The sequence below is a fragment of the Temnothorax longispinosus genome, chromosome 3 (genome assembly GCF_030848805.1).
Source record: "Temnothorax longispinosus isolate EJ_2023e chromosome 3, Tlon_JGU_v1, whole genome shotgun sequence".
NCBI classification, from domain to species: Eukaryota; Metazoa; Arthropoda; class Insecta; order Hymenoptera; family Formicidae; genus Temnothorax; species Temnothorax longispinosus.
In genome coordinates, this window is record NC_092360.1 from 18,589,202 (window position 1) to 18,607,251 (window position 18,050).

Consider the following 18,050-nt stretch of genomic DNA (forward strand, 5'->3'; position numbering starts at 1 on the left):
AACATTTTATTTAAATTTTTAAATTTTAAATAAATTGAATTTTAAATAAATGAAATTTTAAATAAATGACATTTATCATCAAAAATAAAGATATTCTCTAAATAAAAATGTTCTTTTCTTCTGTGATAGCTGTACTAGAATGTGCTCACAGCAATGCTTAAAAGCTGGGCACGAAAATTCTCTATTAATTTTTAACACGACGTCAGTTTCTCAGTTATTTTTTAATACTCGATGTAACGATTTTTATAATTTCAATAACCAAGATTTTTTTACATTGATGAAGGCCATATTCAAGGCCGAAACGTCTGTATTGCTTATGTATATTTCTGTCAAAATTTCATAATGGTTTGGACGGGGAATGTCGCGACGACACTGCTTTCTCCCTCATTAGGTATTAATTTACACGGACGATATTCTTGTATTTTTAATTTTTTGACAATGTTATTGACCGCATGCCTTTTATATATTTTTTCGTTAGATTACTTGAGAAGGACCCGAAGCCTGGGTCGAAACGTCGAATGAATAAGCGTTAATTTATATTGATTGCCAATTGTTGTCGAAAGGAATACATTGTGTTTATTTTATTAAATATCATTGGCGGAACAAACAGTTACTTGAAGTACTTATGTATATTTGTTTATAATATAATAATTTAGCAATAACACCTAGCTTGTTCGCCAGCCCTCTTATTGAATATTGCTTTATAATAATTAATTTTTCTACGAAATGTGCGATAATAACCTACCCTTTTCTTTCACTCATTTATTTGTAAATTATTAAGTTACATATGTGCATATTTTTCTTTCCTTATTATTTGCATTTTTTCTTGCATTATTTCATTCTGAAGGTGAGCAATATGTCATTTCCCATAAGAACCTATGCTAAAAAGTACAATTTTTGGAGTCAATTTTTTTCAAAACGTGACTATGAAAAATTTCCCAAAAATTCACATAATTCTATTTTGCATTCCAGAACAATATATTAAAATTTCATGAAGCTGGCCGCATTTTTTTGTAGCACCTGAACCTCCTTAAGTCCTTAATATACTACCAACGTTATTTCTAAGTCCAAATTACAAAAGGAATTTTGAAAAACGTTTAAAAAACGTTTAAAAAATACATGTATAATGTCAATATGTCTAAACGTTAACTTAATGTTTCTTGCTTAACTACGTTTACGCGAGCGTTACTTCTGTAGTAACTTTTACGATAATTCCTTCGCTTAACAAAATTTTCCTTCGCGTAAATGGAATTTTGAGTAAACGCGTAAACGAGTGAATTATCGTAGTATGAGTTGATTGGCTACAAAACAGAAAATTTCTAGAGACTCAAGAACTTTTCTGTCTTATGTAAATTAATTAAGGACGTTCTCTCGTCCTTATACTAGAGAATATCGATTTTCTTAGAATTTTCTTGAAACTGTGAATATACGTTAATTTAGGTGTGCTTTATGCGTGGTATAAATTTCAGTACCTCTTCCGGTATAAAAAATCAAGATACTGAGCCTCAAAGTTTCAACTTTTACTAATGAAAAGGTTTTCCAGGCCAAACGGTAAAAGATATGAGGTTAGCCAAGAGGACCAAAGTTGCTCCTCTCGTCGAGTTCTATAAGGAAAAAATGCCAAAAAAACTAACTTTATTTTTTATACCGAAGAGGTACTGAAATTCATACCACGCATAAAGCACACCTAAATTAACGTATATCACAATTTCAAGAAAATCCTAAGAAAATCGATCGATTTTCTCTAGTATAAGGACGAGAGAACGTCCTTAACATGCTTGAACAATTTATTGCACGACAAATGAATAGCACCCTAATATCGTAAAATTGCGTTACCTTACTCAACCCAAGTAATATATAAAAATTAATACAAAATTAAACATTTATTTTAAAAAATAAGAATTAAAAATTAATACAAAATTATAAACAAATTTACAAATTTTCAGTTACAAATACACGGCGTTGCTAAACAAAATAAATAGTAAAAGTACTTTAAAGCCTTTAAAGTCATGTGTAAAAGTATTTTATATTACATTCCCTGTTTAAAATAATAGATACAATATGATCAGATTACATTATATTACATTCAATTTCAATGTAAATTAATAAGGTTTTTATTCATTTACATTGAAATTGAATGTAATATAATATGTAATCTGATCATATTGTATCTATTATTTTAAACAGGGTTTACAATGTAACTATTAATTTAATATTTTTAATCAATTGGTTATTTATTGTTTTCAGATATTTAAAAATTAAGCAGCGCCAAAAATATTTGGAAATGAATATCGAGTGGAGGGAGTACGGGCGTTTCAGTATTGGAGCGAGTAGCGAATTTAAAGAGACGCGGTATATACCGGTATATACCAGTATAGAGTATATACTCGCGGCACTCGCGTTGCCTTTTCATGCAGCGAATTTTTCGCTGCGAATGATTTTTAGCGAATAGCGAATAATTCGTTGTGAAGTAGCAAATAATTCGCCGCGAGTTGTTTGTAAGCGTCGCATCTGTGTAGTTGCGTGTCAACAGTACTAGAATATGCTAAAATATTTTTTAGACATACATGGTTTTGGGCTTTGAAGTGCTTTTAAATATATTGTAGATTAAATCATTAATTAATAACAAAATTTTTTAAAATCCTTTTTAATGGAGGACGACTCAGTTATAAACTGGATTACTTGGTATAACCAACAAATGCAGTGGTTATTTAATTATGTGCAAGTAAATCATTACTATCAAATGAATGTACGAAAAAGGAAAGTTGCTGCAGTTACAGCTTTACTTTTACATATGAAAAGAAAAAGATATACTAAAAAGAAACATTGGGTAGCACCTATTTTTCAAGAAAGAAAAGTACATGGATTCTTTCATGCTGTGCTACCTAAACTTATTCTAGAAGATTTGAGGTTTCATAATTACATACGAATGTCTGCAACTCAATTTGAAAATTTGACACTTTTAATTGGAGCAGATATATTTAAGCAACATCACATTAGGGAACCTATAGATGTTGCTGAGCGTTTATTAATGACATTAAGGTAAGCATGCTTACAAATGCAAATTTATTTGAAAATTCTTATCATTTAATAATTTTTTATTGTAAAGTATTGTGCATTTTAAAATATAAACCTGGTTTAGGTATCTTGCTTCTGGCGATTCTATTTCTTCGATATGTTACCAGTATTTAGTTGGTCTGACTACTGCTGCAAACATTATCTCAGAAACATGTCAAGCTTTATGGAACAATTTATCATCTATAGTATTACCTGCAGATTTGAGTGAAGACAAATGGCTAACAGTAGCAAATAATTTCGCGGATAAATGGAACTTTCCACACTGTATAGGTGCCATCGACGGTAAACATATAATTATTCAAGTAAGATAAATTATTTATTCACGATATAGAATAATATTTATACATATAAATTTTTACAAATTCTGAAAGTATTTTATTCCTTTTAAGTGTCCAGCCAAAGCAGGATCGTCTTACTACAATTATAAAGGAAGTCATAGTGTGGTTCTTCTGGCTATATGTGATGCCAATTATATTTTTCAATTTGTTGATATTGGAGCTTATGGGCGAAGGAGCGATGGAGGAATCTTTAAGGAAAGCGTATTTGGTCAGAAATTTGAAAATAATGAAATGAAGCTACCAAAGCCTGCACCAATTTCTAAAAATGGAGACAATCTGCCATATTGTTTAGTGGGAGATGAAGCTTTCCCACTAAAAACGTATTTATTAAGACCGTACCCGGGCAAACAAAATACTGAATACGAAAAACGCGTATTCAATTATCGATTATCAAGGGCTAGAAGAACAATTGAAAATAGTTTTGGTATTCTAGCAAATAGGTGGCGGATTTTTAGAAAACCTATTATTCTAAGTGTTGATAATACAATGAAAATTGTGCAAGCAACCGTATGCCTCCACAATTGGTTACGCATGGCAGACCTTAATGAAGAAGAAAATATTCAATATGTAACACCAGAATTAATTGACAGACAGAACGAAAACGGTTTCGTACCAGGAAGTTGGAGAGCAGATATGGAGACCTTAAGTGGCATGGCAGATATAACTCGCTCAGGAAACAACTCCAGTACTCGACAAGCAGCAGAAGTCCGAGAAAAATTTCTTTATTATTTTAACAACGATGGAGCTGTAGATTGGCAATATGCTTACATGTAACTAGATTAAAAAGCGATCATACTGTAAAAATATACAATATACTGAAATGTTCAATTATAAAAAATATTTAAAATAAAAATATATACTGACATGTGTAAATAAATTAAAAAGCAGTCATGTAATTGTAAAATTGAATTTTTTTATTGTAAATTATATAAAAAATATTTTGCTTATGAGAAAATAAAATGTACTACAAGGTTTTGAGAACGGGTATATATTTCTAAAGATATATATTTCTAAATTTTACACGTATGAGTTTTTCCTATAAGTGTTGTTATATATAGATAAACTTAAAAAAACCAATTGTTTGCTTACATAAAATTATCTTCATTTTCAATTTTAAAAAGAAGTTCATACATTTTAAACATTGCCATATTTACTTTTTTCAGAGGTAACTTTCGCAATTTTCTATCCATTGTTAAACAAAAACTACAAATTTCATCCTTCTCTTTTATTTCAGGCATGGGTAAGAGCGGTTGTTCTAAGATTTGAGGAGGAGGAATAGGTTCATTCAATTCTTTTTCTGCTTTTGCAATTCTTTCACGTGCATCATCGGCTTTCCGTTTCTTGTTGCCTAAAAAAAAATTATTGTTATATAAGTCTATTTTATAAATGCATTTATTTTAATTATTTGTTTATAATTAATTAAACGTTCTCAATATTTTTATAACATATAAAATATACAAACCTTTATTTAATTCATTATCCTCAGAAGACGTATATGGAGGTTACCGAGTTCAGAATGTAGATCATCGTTGAAGGAAGTGTCTTCTGGTGTAGGTGTAGGTAGCGTTAAATTACTGACTGTGCTACATTGCAAAATATAATAGTTGTATATATTGTTAGAACTGCTTTTTTATTTTCAAACTATTAATTATTTACTTACTTTTTAATTCCAAGATCAAAAGTATCTTTTAAAAAGCTCATTTGCTCCATAAATCGCCATGGTTTGCTTTTTTTTGCAGCTTGTCCACTTTTGCCTTTTTCTTTCATTAGATATGTTCGATATGTATCGTATAAGTTCTTCCATTTTGATTTTAATGCTGCGATAGTGTATTGCTCTAAAACAAAGTTCACAATTAATTTTTTTTAATAATAAACTAACAAGGGAACCTCGCGAAGTGGAAAATTCTGATTTTAATATAACTTTCCACACATGTAGGGGGAGTAAAAAGATGAATTTAGATATTTTTTGTAGCGGCCCAAAAACGGTTTTAAGGGGTGAAACCACCTCGCTCTCATATGTAGAGCGGTTTTTTGCTTTTCTCGATATACTTCGAAAAGTATTCGAGATATAAAAAAATGTTTTAAATAAAAGTTTTATGGTAAAAACATCTCTATTTAACCACATTAAAAAAATTAAAAAAAAAATTTTTGTTTAAAAAATTATTTTTAAAAAATATTATATTAATGTTGTTGAATAGAGGAGATTTTACCATAAAACTTTTATTTGAAACATTTTTTTATATCTCGAATACTTTTCGAAGTATATCGAGAAAAGCAAAAAACCGCTCTACATATGAGAGGTGGTTTCACCCCTTAAAACCGTTTTTAGGCCGCTACAAAAAATATCTAAATTCATCTTTTTACTTCCCCTACATGTGTGAAAAGTTATATTAAAGTCAGAATTTTCCACTTCGCGAGGTTCCCTTGTAAGTATAATAGGCTCTCCTGAATAAATCAAATAAATAGGAAATAGTGAGAGAGCCACATGCGGTAATTATTGCGCAATTAATATATAGTTAATAAGATAAAATATATTAGTGAATATACTTTTTTCTTTGTTAGTATTGAGAAGATCCTCAATTTCTTGCCACAGTTTGTCTTTAATTGCTTTTGTGCGTTGTGACGCTGAAAAATCTTTATAATTCCATAAGGGAGGACATTCTTGCACAGCAGCTATTAACATTTCCTCTATTGATGCAATTGTGACAGCACTGTTATCATTACCCGTGTCAATATTTTGTCTTGTACTTTCCATAATACTTGGAACACAACTCTGACCTTTTTCTATAACCTCACCATCAGCTTTATCAAATAAATGTACAAGATTAAAATAATACTAATTAGAATAATATTCATAACAAAATATATTAAATTATTAATACTTTATTTTCTTACCTGATGTCTGAGGGTAAAAATAATTAGATTCGGTTATAATAATATTTTCATATCCTACAACGCACGGATGAGTGTTGATGGTATCTATTTGACATTGTTGTTCGCATATGCCGCATGCATATATTATAAAATTCTGAAAATATATTTAAAACCATGTAAAAACTATTTATTTCTCGATATTTTATTTCAGTTGACTGTGTTTGCATTTTATAGGTTTGCATAACATTTATAGGTTATAATTTTATGCAATCCGAACACATGCGAAGTATTTAAATTAAATATATAAAATCTTTGTTCTTTAATTACCTCTGTTGATTCCATTTTATAACAACTGATGTTTCTTTACACATTTGTATCTTGCTGACTTTCACCTTGCTGAGGGCGAATATTCGTTAAAAGCTGAAAAAATCCAGCGAATAGCGATTACTCGCTAGCGAACAGCGAATGACCACGTGACCTCCAATCGCGGCGATTTTTTCGCTGCGTGAATAGGCACCTTAAAGGTGGAAGCACATAAAATTACAGGAGCCATAAGCAGAAGGCAAAAGCCATATGCGCATGCGCTATGGTATCTGTAGAGCTCTATAAGGGCCAATTTCACCAACCACAGTTAGCTTAACCGATGGTTAAAGTTAGCAGAATTGACCAATAGAAATGAATCCACCCTGCTTTCTATTGGTCAATCCTGCTAACTTTAACCGTCGGTTAAGCTAACTGTGGTTGGTGAAATTGGCCCTAAGGCTGCGTTCCGTTATTCACTGCCAGTGCTGAAAATCTATAGTGTATGTGACGTAAACTATAGATTTTTAGTACTGACAGTGAATATCGGAACGGACCCTAAATACCATAGCGCATGCGCATATGGCTTCTGCCTTCTGATTATGGCTCCTGCAATTTTATGTGCTTCCACCTTAACGCTACATCAGTGAAGTGTCAGTGAGTTATATATGATCCTGATGAGAGATGTTATGAAAGATCCTGATTTACTGACAGATATTCCAAAGCTGTCGAATGACTCGCCCGAGATGGATCTCAGCGTTCATCCGGAGAGACAAAGATTTCCTTTCTGCATCGTTTGGACCCCGTTGCCTATCCTAACGTAAGTCGTTCTCGATTAAATGCATTCTGACCATAACCTCATCTCTGATTCTTATTTGCATCATCCGATATTCGTTAAACTGATAGTACTTATTGTTTATTGTACGTTGACAGCTATCGTAAAATGTAAAAATAATTCGTGAAATGTACGAACTTCTCTCTCAAGTCAAGATTAATCACGCTGAATAAAGTTATGCAGTTTATATAATTAATATAAACATTCAATTTTTAAGATACATTCTGCCTTTTATTGGACACATGGGCATCGCGACGTCAGCCGGAGTAATAAGGGACTTTGCTGGCCATTACCATGTTTCTGAAGACAACATGGCATTTGGTAAACCTACCAAATATTGGCAATTGGATTATACCAAAGCCAAGGGAGGCATACAAGGATGGGATGCCGGCGTAGCAGAAGCTAGCGAAATTTACAAAGCTAGAATGGTAACAAAAGCATAAATTTAGAGAATAGGAAGCTTTTATTTGACAATTGCGGTTCAAAACTGATTTTTTACAGCACAATTTATGCTGCGACAATTGTCACTTGCATGTGGCAACAGCTTTGAACTTGATGTCGTATGGCGACTCGAGCAGTTGGAACATGGTAAAACTTGCGTTGCTCATGTTACTTCACGGAAAGTATGTCAGGTAAAAACAAAATATATGTAGAAAAAGTAATATATATGCAATTTTTTCCAATTGTCAATAATACTTATCACGTTCGTTTCAGTATTCTGGGCTTTCTTAAGACCTGGTTGCCCTTCTGCATACTTGTCACAATTATACTAGTGTTAACTTTATGTTTACATTAATTACATATATATTTATACTGGGCTGTCTCTTCTTGCCGAACCACGTGGACGCATACTGTGCGAATCTTTATTAATTAATTCTTCATTAATTATTAAGAAACTTGTATAACAGTAAAGTTTTTTATTCAGTTCAATTCGCTCTACCTACATACGAGAGATGGCACGGTAATTATCAGATAGCCTGTGTATATACATATATAAATTTAAAAAAAACTATATATATATATATATATATATATATATACAGGGTGTCCCATGACTTGAAGTCCGTATATTAAAGGCGTTGTTGAAGTCATTTAGAGTTGAAATTGTTTAATAAACATGTCCGTAAATGCTTTTTAACAGAACTACAACCATTGAAAGTTGATGTGACTATTTGAAACATTTGGCAAGATTTGCACTGAATCTGCAGGAGATAATTTTGAACAGAATTTGTAATACATTTGTAAACAAACAAGTTAAATTAAATGTCTTTTCTTTCCTTTTTCAAATATGTACATCAACTTTCAACGTTCTGTTAGGAAGCATTTACGGACATATGTTTATTAAACAATTCCAACTCTAAATGACTTCAATAATACATCCTTAATGTATGGACTTCGAGCTCGAGTCATGGGACACTCTATATATGTATGTACATACATATATATAAAATTATATATAAAATGTCAATTTACAATTATAGATTTAATGTCATTTATAATTATACATTTATAATTATATTTATATATAATCGTGATATATCTTGAGATACTCGATGAGAATTTAACAAGTAAGAACATTCTTAATATAGCTTTCTTAAAGTAGTTTTCGGCATTGCACTCTCAAGTACGTCAGTCATAAACCAGAATTTCGTATATACAAAAAAGTTTTGAGGGATGCCATGCCAAATTCTATCAGGAAACGCAACATCTATATCCACATTTGTCAGATATAAATATAATTTATTTTGTTTAATTTCTACAACTTAAAATACACATATATATTGACTATATAAGCGTTATGTAACGATAAAATTAAGTCTAAGATATATGGCTTCTCCATAACATTATATTATGTATGCATATATATGTGTACGCCTAAAGAAAGTAATTATTTTTATCTATTATTTTACATTTTATTTATATACAGCTGTATAATCAATACAACCGTTTTCTTCTTAACATGAGACATAAAACGTCGAGCATGTGCTTTAATTACATGGTGTAGCATCATGGCAATAGTGGCAATGAATCTATCTCCTTAAGCAACTTAAATATATAAAAAATATATCGTAAATATTTCTTTTATACCGATTGATTCCTACAAATTAATTTTCTTTTCAAAAGTTTAGTGTTCATTTATTAATACACCCATTTTTGGAACTACTTAAAATGTCACGTTTTTATTCGTTCTTATATAAAAAATAGGAACGTTTTAAAAAGGTGTGATGTGTGTAGAGTATCAAGAATCAAACTTAACGCTTATTACAGCGTTCTGTCGCAATGTTCGCCTGTTAAAAAAGTGACTTTATTATATGTTCGTATAATTAGAAAATACATACGTATGTACCTAAGTTTGATTCTTTAATTCGTAAAATTTACAATCTCATTACACGTAACAACAATCTGAGGGTTTTCAAGTTAATCGTTAGTTCTGCTATCCATTTCTGTAATAACTCCCGTTTCAAGAGAGAAGTCGTAATCGTAATTTTGATTCTCTAATCTTTCAACGAAAGACATTATTTCGCTAATCCGTAGACCGTCTATCTCCAAGTCGTTGTTCATGTTACTTTGCAACTGTTTGCATAACTTAAATGGTACACCGCTTAGATAATGCGGAGCGTTATCCATTTGCTGAGCTAGTTTGGGTAAATTACCAGCCGACATTGCGGGATTCATTGGTGTTCCACCGATGAACGGGTATAACCCACTGGGGTAAGGAGTACCGTGTTCACCAGTACTGTGTTCAACATTAGGTGGCAGAGAGGTTCGTCTTCTTTCAATTACTATGAAATCGTCCCCTGGATCTGCGGGAGGCCGTTCCTCTTGTTCATCCCTGGATTCTGGAGGTGAATCCTTGTGCTTCTTTTTGCCAAAGAGCCAAGACATCTTCTGCAAAATATTGTTACCTAAAAATTTGTCCGGATTCTTCGGCGTAAACATAGATAAATCACAGTAAATCTTAAACACGCTTAAAATCAGGCATATCTATCCGTAAATAACATATCTAGTGCAAAAGCCAGACTAAAAAAAAACGAACTATAACAATAGATGAAAATTAAAAATCATCCTTATAACAACTGAAGCAAGTGCAATATAGATTAACCTATTAGGAAAAAAAAAACAGAAACGCCACACACAGAAAACATTTTGTTTACAAAAGTAACAATGTCTGTAAAAGTCTTTTAACTTTTGCAGACGAAATGTCTTTTCTCAACTCTAACCTCTGGCCCAAAAGAGCGAGAAAGTAAGATATTGCTTTATATACAAAAATTGTTCAGTCGTCGAAAGATTAAACAAGCTCGAGCTGTCGGCACAGAAATAAACAAAGTTACGGGTCATAATAAGATCGTGCGCAAGGGAAAATCACAGGATTTACTCACGTGCAGGCAGGTTAAAAACTAAAGAAAAGAGGACCTATGGCACACACTCAACGAACAGCCTGTGCTACAAACTGACCATCCTGCTATCGCTTTTGTCTCTTCTTTGAGATTGATAAGTCGACGCTCAAAAGGAGCTGTGGACACAAAAGCTAGACTTTCGTTCGTACTCCGGAGTCCGGCGTCAGAAGTCAGAACCGCGATGTGCGGAATTATGCGCAATGATGCGCGGAGTAACACAAAGTCACTTATCGAAGTAACAAGCTTGCCTGTCACCTCGCCAGATGTCAATAAGTCAGTTCGTGTTTTTTAGCAGCACTATCCGCACTCAAATAAAATAAGTATATGCATATTCTATTAGATTATGCATATTGTTTCCCTGAGCAGAAGCTGCCCTGAGAGAAAGAGACAAGTGTAGAAAGTGTAAGTGATATATAAGAATAATATATAGATCTAACGACAGACGAGAATGACGCGGTGACGTCATCGTGAATTTCAAATACGCGATCGAATCGAACAATCGCAGCTGCGGCGACGCCAATTACGCGACGCCAATTATCTTTCCTCTTTATCTCAGATATAGTTATATCATCGCGTTTGGACATTATTGATCGTATCTATATATATATGTATAAGCACTTAGGTAACGCAGTGTATTCTATAAATATACTTTTGAGAGACTCATTTTTATAAAACCATCTCTCCCTCTTTATCAATCTTTGCAACAAAAGCCGCGGAATTATCGCAGCTGCGTTTCATGTACAGTATTGTACAGCATTACAGTTTACCATAATTGCAATTATGTAAAGTGTTTCTTTCTTTAAATTTATTCATAGAACTGATATCATATCTTAATAAATGACCGAGGAAATATTTTTTATAGGTATATAAGTATGGCTGCGGTCCACTTATTGACGCTATAAATGCTTTGAAGCGTTCTTCTTCTCCTTCTTTCTTCATTGAAAGAAAGGAGAAAAAGAATGCTTCGAAGCATTTGTAGCATCAAGTGGACCGCAGTCTGAATCATCTACATATGATATTTTTCTCTCTCTCTCATATATATAATCTCTATTATATATATAATAATTTAAGAATAATTAAAAAATAATTAGAAAAATAATTTTTGCATTTTTTTTTACAAAATTGTGATTAAATTATACAACATTCTGTTATAGGTCATTTTTTCTCATTTCCACAAACTTTACTTTTTTGTAAAAAAAAAATGCGAAAATTATCCTTTTAATTATTTTTAAAATTCTTCTTACTATTATTTTTCATATATACGAGCAAAGATTATATATGAGAGAAAGGAAACATATATAGATACATTTTAGACATAATTATATGTGAAAAATACTTTCTCAGATGTCAATGAAAAAATTTATATGTTTCGAAGCATCGTAGTTTTTTGTTGATTAAAACAATTTTAATATATTTTTACAGTTTTGCAATACATTAGATAAAATTGGTTTTCTCTACAAGAATTTTATATAAAGAACTTTGCTAATTTATTTTAATATTTGTAATATACGAAAGCTTTTACAGAATTATATCAATTCTACTGATTGTATTTGTGCAGTGCAATACTATTTAGGAGGCATCATTTTTCAATTATCACGAATTTGAAAATTGTTTTCATGTTTCGTATTCAGAGTACTTTGAATTTACTATTTGTCTTTTTACTATTTATAGCTTTTTAAAGGTAATAATTGATTTCGTGTTTTTTATATTCACTACTTAAAATTGTGATCGAACAATTACAATTAGAACATCTAATTTAGTATAAAAAAAAATAATTACTACGTAATGTGTATTGAATATAAGCGAAATATATAATGATTCTAGGAGGTGACGAGCTGAGTTCGAATTTTAGCCAATGCATATAATAATTATCAATGCGCTATTTAAATAATTACAAAACAATAGAGTTATTCAATTGCTGTCATATCGATCTGCCATTAATTGTATTCGACAAATCTATTCAAACTTTGCTACTAGTTATGTTTTTAAATTACACCGATATATTTAAACGCATCAATATTTATCAAAATTCATGCCAAAATGAAAAATGCCGTTGTATCACATCGCTAACATATATTTTATGTGCCGATTCCCGACGAAATTTATTATTAGACTACATATAACGCTCACAGAATTCGCTGCTTGTACAAACTACCGCTAGATGTTAGCACTGCCTCGAATTGCTCGCGTGTCGACGCGGAAAGCAGCGAAAACTTTGAAGACGCGATATCATCGAAGATTCATCGCTCACAGATTTCAAATCTCGCGATTATCGAGTAAACTAACAAGTTAAAAGAGAATTAAGAAACGACGACGTTCCATTTTTGATCATCCGATTAACTCTGTATTTTCACGTACATATAACGTACATTTACTCCGGCGTCTCGCGAGTGCGTGTAAAATGTTACGCTTTCCTGAAAATCGCGTTAATTGCGTTCAACTATGTCGGCCTGGCGGGGCGTTTATTATTCATACACATTTGCATTAATTTTTTTCATTCCGGCCGCGATATCTCCCGAGGAGGGCGCGACAAGGTCTCTTTCGCGAGGCAAGCGACGCGGCTTCCATGCGTTCCATGCACCGAGCGATCTCAATGGTATCCCGTGCGACGGGCGCCGAAGACTCGCTCACGAGCACCGACGGGCTTGGCCGAGCACCGGCGAAACGTGCCGACCGGCCACGCGCCGCGCGCGTAGGTCGCGGGTCGCGGCTGATCGGGACACACTCGGCACGGAACGGGATTCGTGCGCGATATCTTGTTTTGCGGGAGACGCGGAGATCCGACGGCGCGTCCGCTTCCCTCCTGCGCGCCTCTTCGTCCACTCGGCGATTCGCGGGGAAGAGGGGCGATCGCCGTCGCTGCTAGCACTTGCCGCCATTCGGCGCGTTTTCGGCGGATGGACGGCGGCAGTGGCGGCACGCATGCGTGCTTTTACCACAACATATATGCTACTGTGCGCGCGTATGTGTGCGCGCTCGCTTTCGTGTCGCGCGCGGCCGGTCGCGTAGTTCGGCAAGGCGCGTCGAGGTAGCGGCGCGATCGCATTGTTTTTGTGTTCTCTCCTCGCGGCGCGGTGTCCATCGCGCACGCACGTACGCACGCTCGCACGCATCGCGATCCGAAACGCACCGCGCGAGTGAGCCCACGTATCCGGTTGCGTCGCCGAGTTCCTTTCGCGGCCCTCGTTCTCGCGCCCCTCGGCCACCGCGGCCGGTGGCCCACCGGCCCTTCGGGACCGAGCACCATCCCTGCGAAGGACGACGGCACCGCGCAACATAGGTGTGGCGGGTAAGTACGATCCGTCTCTCGTTATTTACGTATGTATGTGCGCGTCACGCGCATCTGTCTGTATACCATGTGTACGGTATCAATGAGTGCTCGACACTCGAGAGCTCTTTTGCAAGTTGACGAATCCTCCGAGTTTGCGGCTCGCTCGAATTCGCAAGCGTCGAACGCGCGTCTCAGCGTCGCGTCGCGGAGTAAAGATTGTCGGTGCGTCGCGACGTTTAAAATCTCGACGGCATAATTTTACACGCGCGGCGTTCCGCGAAAGACGAGAATGTGGTTGGATGATCCGTGGAACATTTTAAACATTTATTTTCGAACGCGGCACTACGTACGTCAAGTCGGTACGAGATTTAAATCCCTCGGTTGTAATGCCCGGTGTCCACGATGCAAGAACTGTGTCCAAGTTTTGGTTTAAGCCAATGAAACTGCTACTTTTCTGTAAGAGCTGCAAGTTGATTGGCTTAAATAGAAACTTGGACACAGTTCTTGCATCGTGGACACCGAGCATAAGAAGCTCCGTTCCCCGAATTGCGCGTGATCGCGTGTGTTGAAATAATATTCGTCCGGAAGGACGATTGTGCAAGGGTCGGTCGGGCACGGTCGCGCGTAAAATTGCGTTGTTATGAGAGAGAGAGTCTCGTTCCATCGATATTTACCGTGTTATTCTTCCGCTCGCTCCTCGAGATTATCTCTCGCAAGTCGTCTGTGAAGCACCTGACCTGACCTTTCGCGGACGATGTTGTACGTGGTAAATAAAAGCGTTGCGCTATGGGGTTCATGGGGTCAATGATTATGATTTTGAAAGGTTCAGGTTTCGGAGATCAAAATAGCATTTACGAAAATAAGGTGATCTTCCTATTAACTAACAATTTTAACTGATGTATCATCTATTGGAGCAAGATTAAATATATATTGCGTGGTAAATAAATTTTTGTGTTATATATCTACTGGTGGGATGAAAAGTGTAGTATATCTGTCATAAAAAGTGTAACTTATTTATGAAATTAAAAATTTTAATTGTCACTTATTATTATTGTTTAAATTTTAATGTAATAGAGCAAAATCGATTTAAACATATAAAATGCGAGGTATTTTTCGTTTTACAAATTGGAATCAACATAAATTATATATATTTACAAGGATAGAAAGAATTAATTAACCTGGTGTTGCTAGTAGAAATTTTATTCGACATTAGTCTCTGATGAGATCTGAAAAAAACTTGGCAGTTTTACAAAAAAAAATAATAATAATACAAATATTGAACTTGTACCGCTACTCTTTTAACTTTATCTTTTATTTATTTAAAAAATTTATTATCTTTAATATACTATCTAACTATCTTATTAATCTATTGCTTGAAAAATTTGTTTATAATGTCGTGTAAATCTAGCGAGATCTATGATATTCAGTAGACAAACAAATTCGAAATTTGAGACGAACAATCGTAAGGAATAAAAAAATAAATATAAAAGAGTAAAAAAAAAGCGAAAAAATATAGATGGATTTATATCTTGTTTTGCAAAGTCAATTTGAATAATGTTATTACTTTAGCGGGGTCTATGGCACCCAAAGGAGAAACATCGAGTTTTATATTCGAAAGCGATTACTGAACTGTTCTACACAGTTGTGGTCTTTGGTAAACGGAGAGAAGACGCACGAGATGATTGCTTGCTATCTTACCGTCAGAAAAAAAAAAAGAAATGTATACATAATTTAAAGTAAAGGAAGTGATAGTCGGTTTTGAATCTTATACTAGACCGATAAATTTAAAATGGCTTACAAAATCTGGGAGAACGTTCATCTATAAATTACTAGTGTTTGTGATATGCAACACTTACTAAATGTATATTTATGTAGAATATACATATTTATGTAACTTTGTGCGTTTTACATATACCTCTATTACACATTCTCGTTTCTACGTGTTCACGTTGTGTGTACTTTACGAGGCAACACGATACAAGTAGTTCGCAAATTCACGTTGCGTGTTAAGGCCGGTTTTCACACGCAATGATTAGTGGCGCCAACTGACTGGCATTCATTGGCGCCAGAACCGACTAGCAAACTCACAAGTATTTACACAGTGATTGGCGTATACTATGGAAAATATTTAACATTTATTAAACACACAGTAAAAGACAGCAAGCATATAACCTCCAAATTTGAGGTTATATGCTTTGGCCAATAACCGCCAGTAAACGCCACATTACTAGCGCCAGTTTGTATCAAGTGTTTACACTTGCATTTTTACTGGCGTTAGTCGACTGGCGCGGCCTGGCGCCACCAATCATTGCGTGTGAAAACCGGCCTTTAGAGTCCGACCGAAGCGGTCTTTTTTAATTTCAGCCGAAACCGAAAACAAATATTTGGTTGTGTGTCATTTTCGGCCGAAACCGAAACTGAAAATCGAAACATGGGAATCCTAGAATGGTTATATGTAACAGTGCACGTGGTATTCTGCGCGCGCACATAGGTATACCGGGTGTCTCAGACCACCCGTATCACCCGATTTATTCGTAAACGCAACATTTTAGAGAAAAATGTTTTAGACCGAAGTTGTATGGTTTCAAGGGGTACATAAGATGGTGTCATTAGTTTCGCCTTAAATAGTTGCTTGAAGGTCACGTAAAGGTCACCTTCAATTTTTTAAATAGAATCACCTACTTTTTATTGCATATTCTTGTAGCTTATCTCGAGGGCTTTCCAAAACACTATAAGAAAGTATTTTTTCATTAAGAACTTTTGAAATTATAAGGCTTGAAAGTTCTAGTATTTTAACAAATGAATTTTGAATTTTCAAAAGACATAGTTGCTTTTAAGAAAAAGTATGCAGATGCGTGTTGCAAATTACATATTTTTTCTTAAAGGAACTATGCTTTTTTTATACCAATTGATTCGTCTCATTATTCTGTGCATAAAAGTATTAAGGTAATATTACCGAAAACTTGATGTTTTACAAAATATTTTGTATTTTATGTCAAAATACTAGAAATTTCAAGCCTTATAATTTCAAAAGTTCTTAATGAAAAAATACTTTCTTATAGTGTTTTGGAAAGCCCTCGAGATGAGCTACAAGAATATGCAATAAAAAGTAGGTGGTTCTATTTAAAAAATTGAAGGTGACTTTTACGTGACCTTCAAGCAACTATTTAAGGTGAAACTAATGACACCATCTTATGTACCCCTTGAAACCATACAACTTTGGTCTGGAAAATTTTTCTCTAAAATGTTGCGTTTACGAATAAATCGGGTGATACGGGTGGTCTGAGACACCCGGTATACTAATACACTTTTTCTTTATAAATATAATTTAATTATTAAAATAAAAAATAACACATATCACAATACTACTACAATCTGTAGTACGCTATATACTATCTGCCACAGAAAAGACTTCTAGATACAATGCAATTTATACTCTTCAATCTATCATAAAATAGGATCGAAATAGGGCTAATCATATTTAGTATTGAAAGAAGAATATTTTAATCTTAAATAGAGGAATTTTTAAATCTAAAATAAAATAATCTTGATGCTATCCCTCTAATTTTCTCAGAAAGATTTAGATAGCAATTTGTAACAATCTCATAATAGTCTTGATTCAACTATAGACGGATCTGAAGGAAATCTTATTCTATACTTTTACGGAAAAAAATTTGTACACTAAGAAAAAAATGTTCTGGATTTTAGTAAATATTAGTTTGCATAAAACTGTGACTTTATTTATTAAAATGAAAAAAATTTACCTTTTTATTAATATATTTTTTCTCAGTAAATATTCATATACTAATAAAAAGGGAAATTCTTTATTTTAATAAATAGAGTCTGTTCGAAAGCGAACCGCGCACGCGAGCGAAGGAATGAACCGCGAGTAGCAGTGAGATAGAATGAAGTAGAGTTGGCGGACGAAGTACAGATTTATTTTCTATTTACACTAT

General features: G+C 33.9%; 4 protein-coding genes across 7 annotated transcripts; 2 read left to right on the forward strand and 2 right to left on the reverse strand.

Moving 5' to 3' along the window:
• The first annotated feature begins 2,419 nt into the window (after positions 1-2,419).
• Positions 2,420-4,390, forward strand: LOC139809650 (uncharacterized). The gene is made up of 3 exons (XM_071772711.1): positions 2,420-3,042; positions 3,143-3,380; positions 3,468-4,390. The coding sequence occupies exons 1-3, from the start codon at positions 2,651-2,653 to the stop codon at positions 4,188-4,190; spliced, it is 1,353 nt and encodes a 450-aa protein (XP_071628812.1). The 5' UTR covers positions 2,420-2,650; the 3' UTR covers positions 4,191-4,390.
• On the reverse strand, positions 4,389-6,790 carry LOC139809651 (uncharacterized). The gene is made up of 6 exons (XM_071772712.1): positions 6,618-6,790; positions 6,312-6,444; positions 5,964-6,218; positions 5,077-5,251; positions 4,879-4,999; positions 4,389-4,764 (listed from the first exon to the last, which is right to left on the reverse strand). Exons 1-5 carry the CDS (start codon positions 6,630-6,632, stop codon positions 4,885-4,887), a joined length of 693 nt encoding a protein of 230 aa, XP_071628813.1. The 5' UTR covers positions 6,633-6,790; the 3' UTR covers positions 4,389-4,764; positions 4,879-4,884.
• A 353-nt stretch (positions 6,791-7,143) lies between these two features.
• LOC139809653 (transmembrane protein 222-like) lies at positions 7,144-9,499 on the forward strand. The gene is made up of 4 exons (XM_071772713.1): positions 7,144-7,410; positions 7,643-7,853; positions 7,927-8,057; positions 8,140-9,499. Exons 1-4 carry the CDS (start codon positions 7,259-7,261, stop codon positions 8,219-8,221), a joined length of 576 nt encoding a protein of 191 aa, XP_071628814.1. The 5' UTR covers positions 7,144-7,258; the 3' UTR covers positions 8,222-9,499.
• On the reverse strand, positions 8,890-11,151 carry LOC139809654 (uncharacterized). Of its 4 annotated transcripts, none has more exons than XM_071772715.1 (2): positions 10,882-11,151; positions 8,890-10,311 (listed from the first exon to the last, which is right to left on the reverse strand). In XM_071772715.1, exons 1-2 carry the CDS (start codon positions 10,882-10,884, stop codon positions 9,844-9,846), a joined length of 471 nt encoding a protein of 156 aa, XP_071628816.1. In that variant the 5' UTR covers positions 10,885-11,151; the 3' UTR covers positions 8,890-9,843. The 4 variants fall into 4 exon arrangements, with proteins under 4 accessions (XP_071628816.1, XP_071628818.1, XP_071628815.1 ...); XM_071772717.1 differs by having other exon boundaries at positions 10,806-11,150; XM_071772714.1 differs by having other exon boundaries at positions 8,890-10,314; positions 10,882-11,149.
• Positions 11,152-18,050: the final 6,899 nt, after the last annotated feature.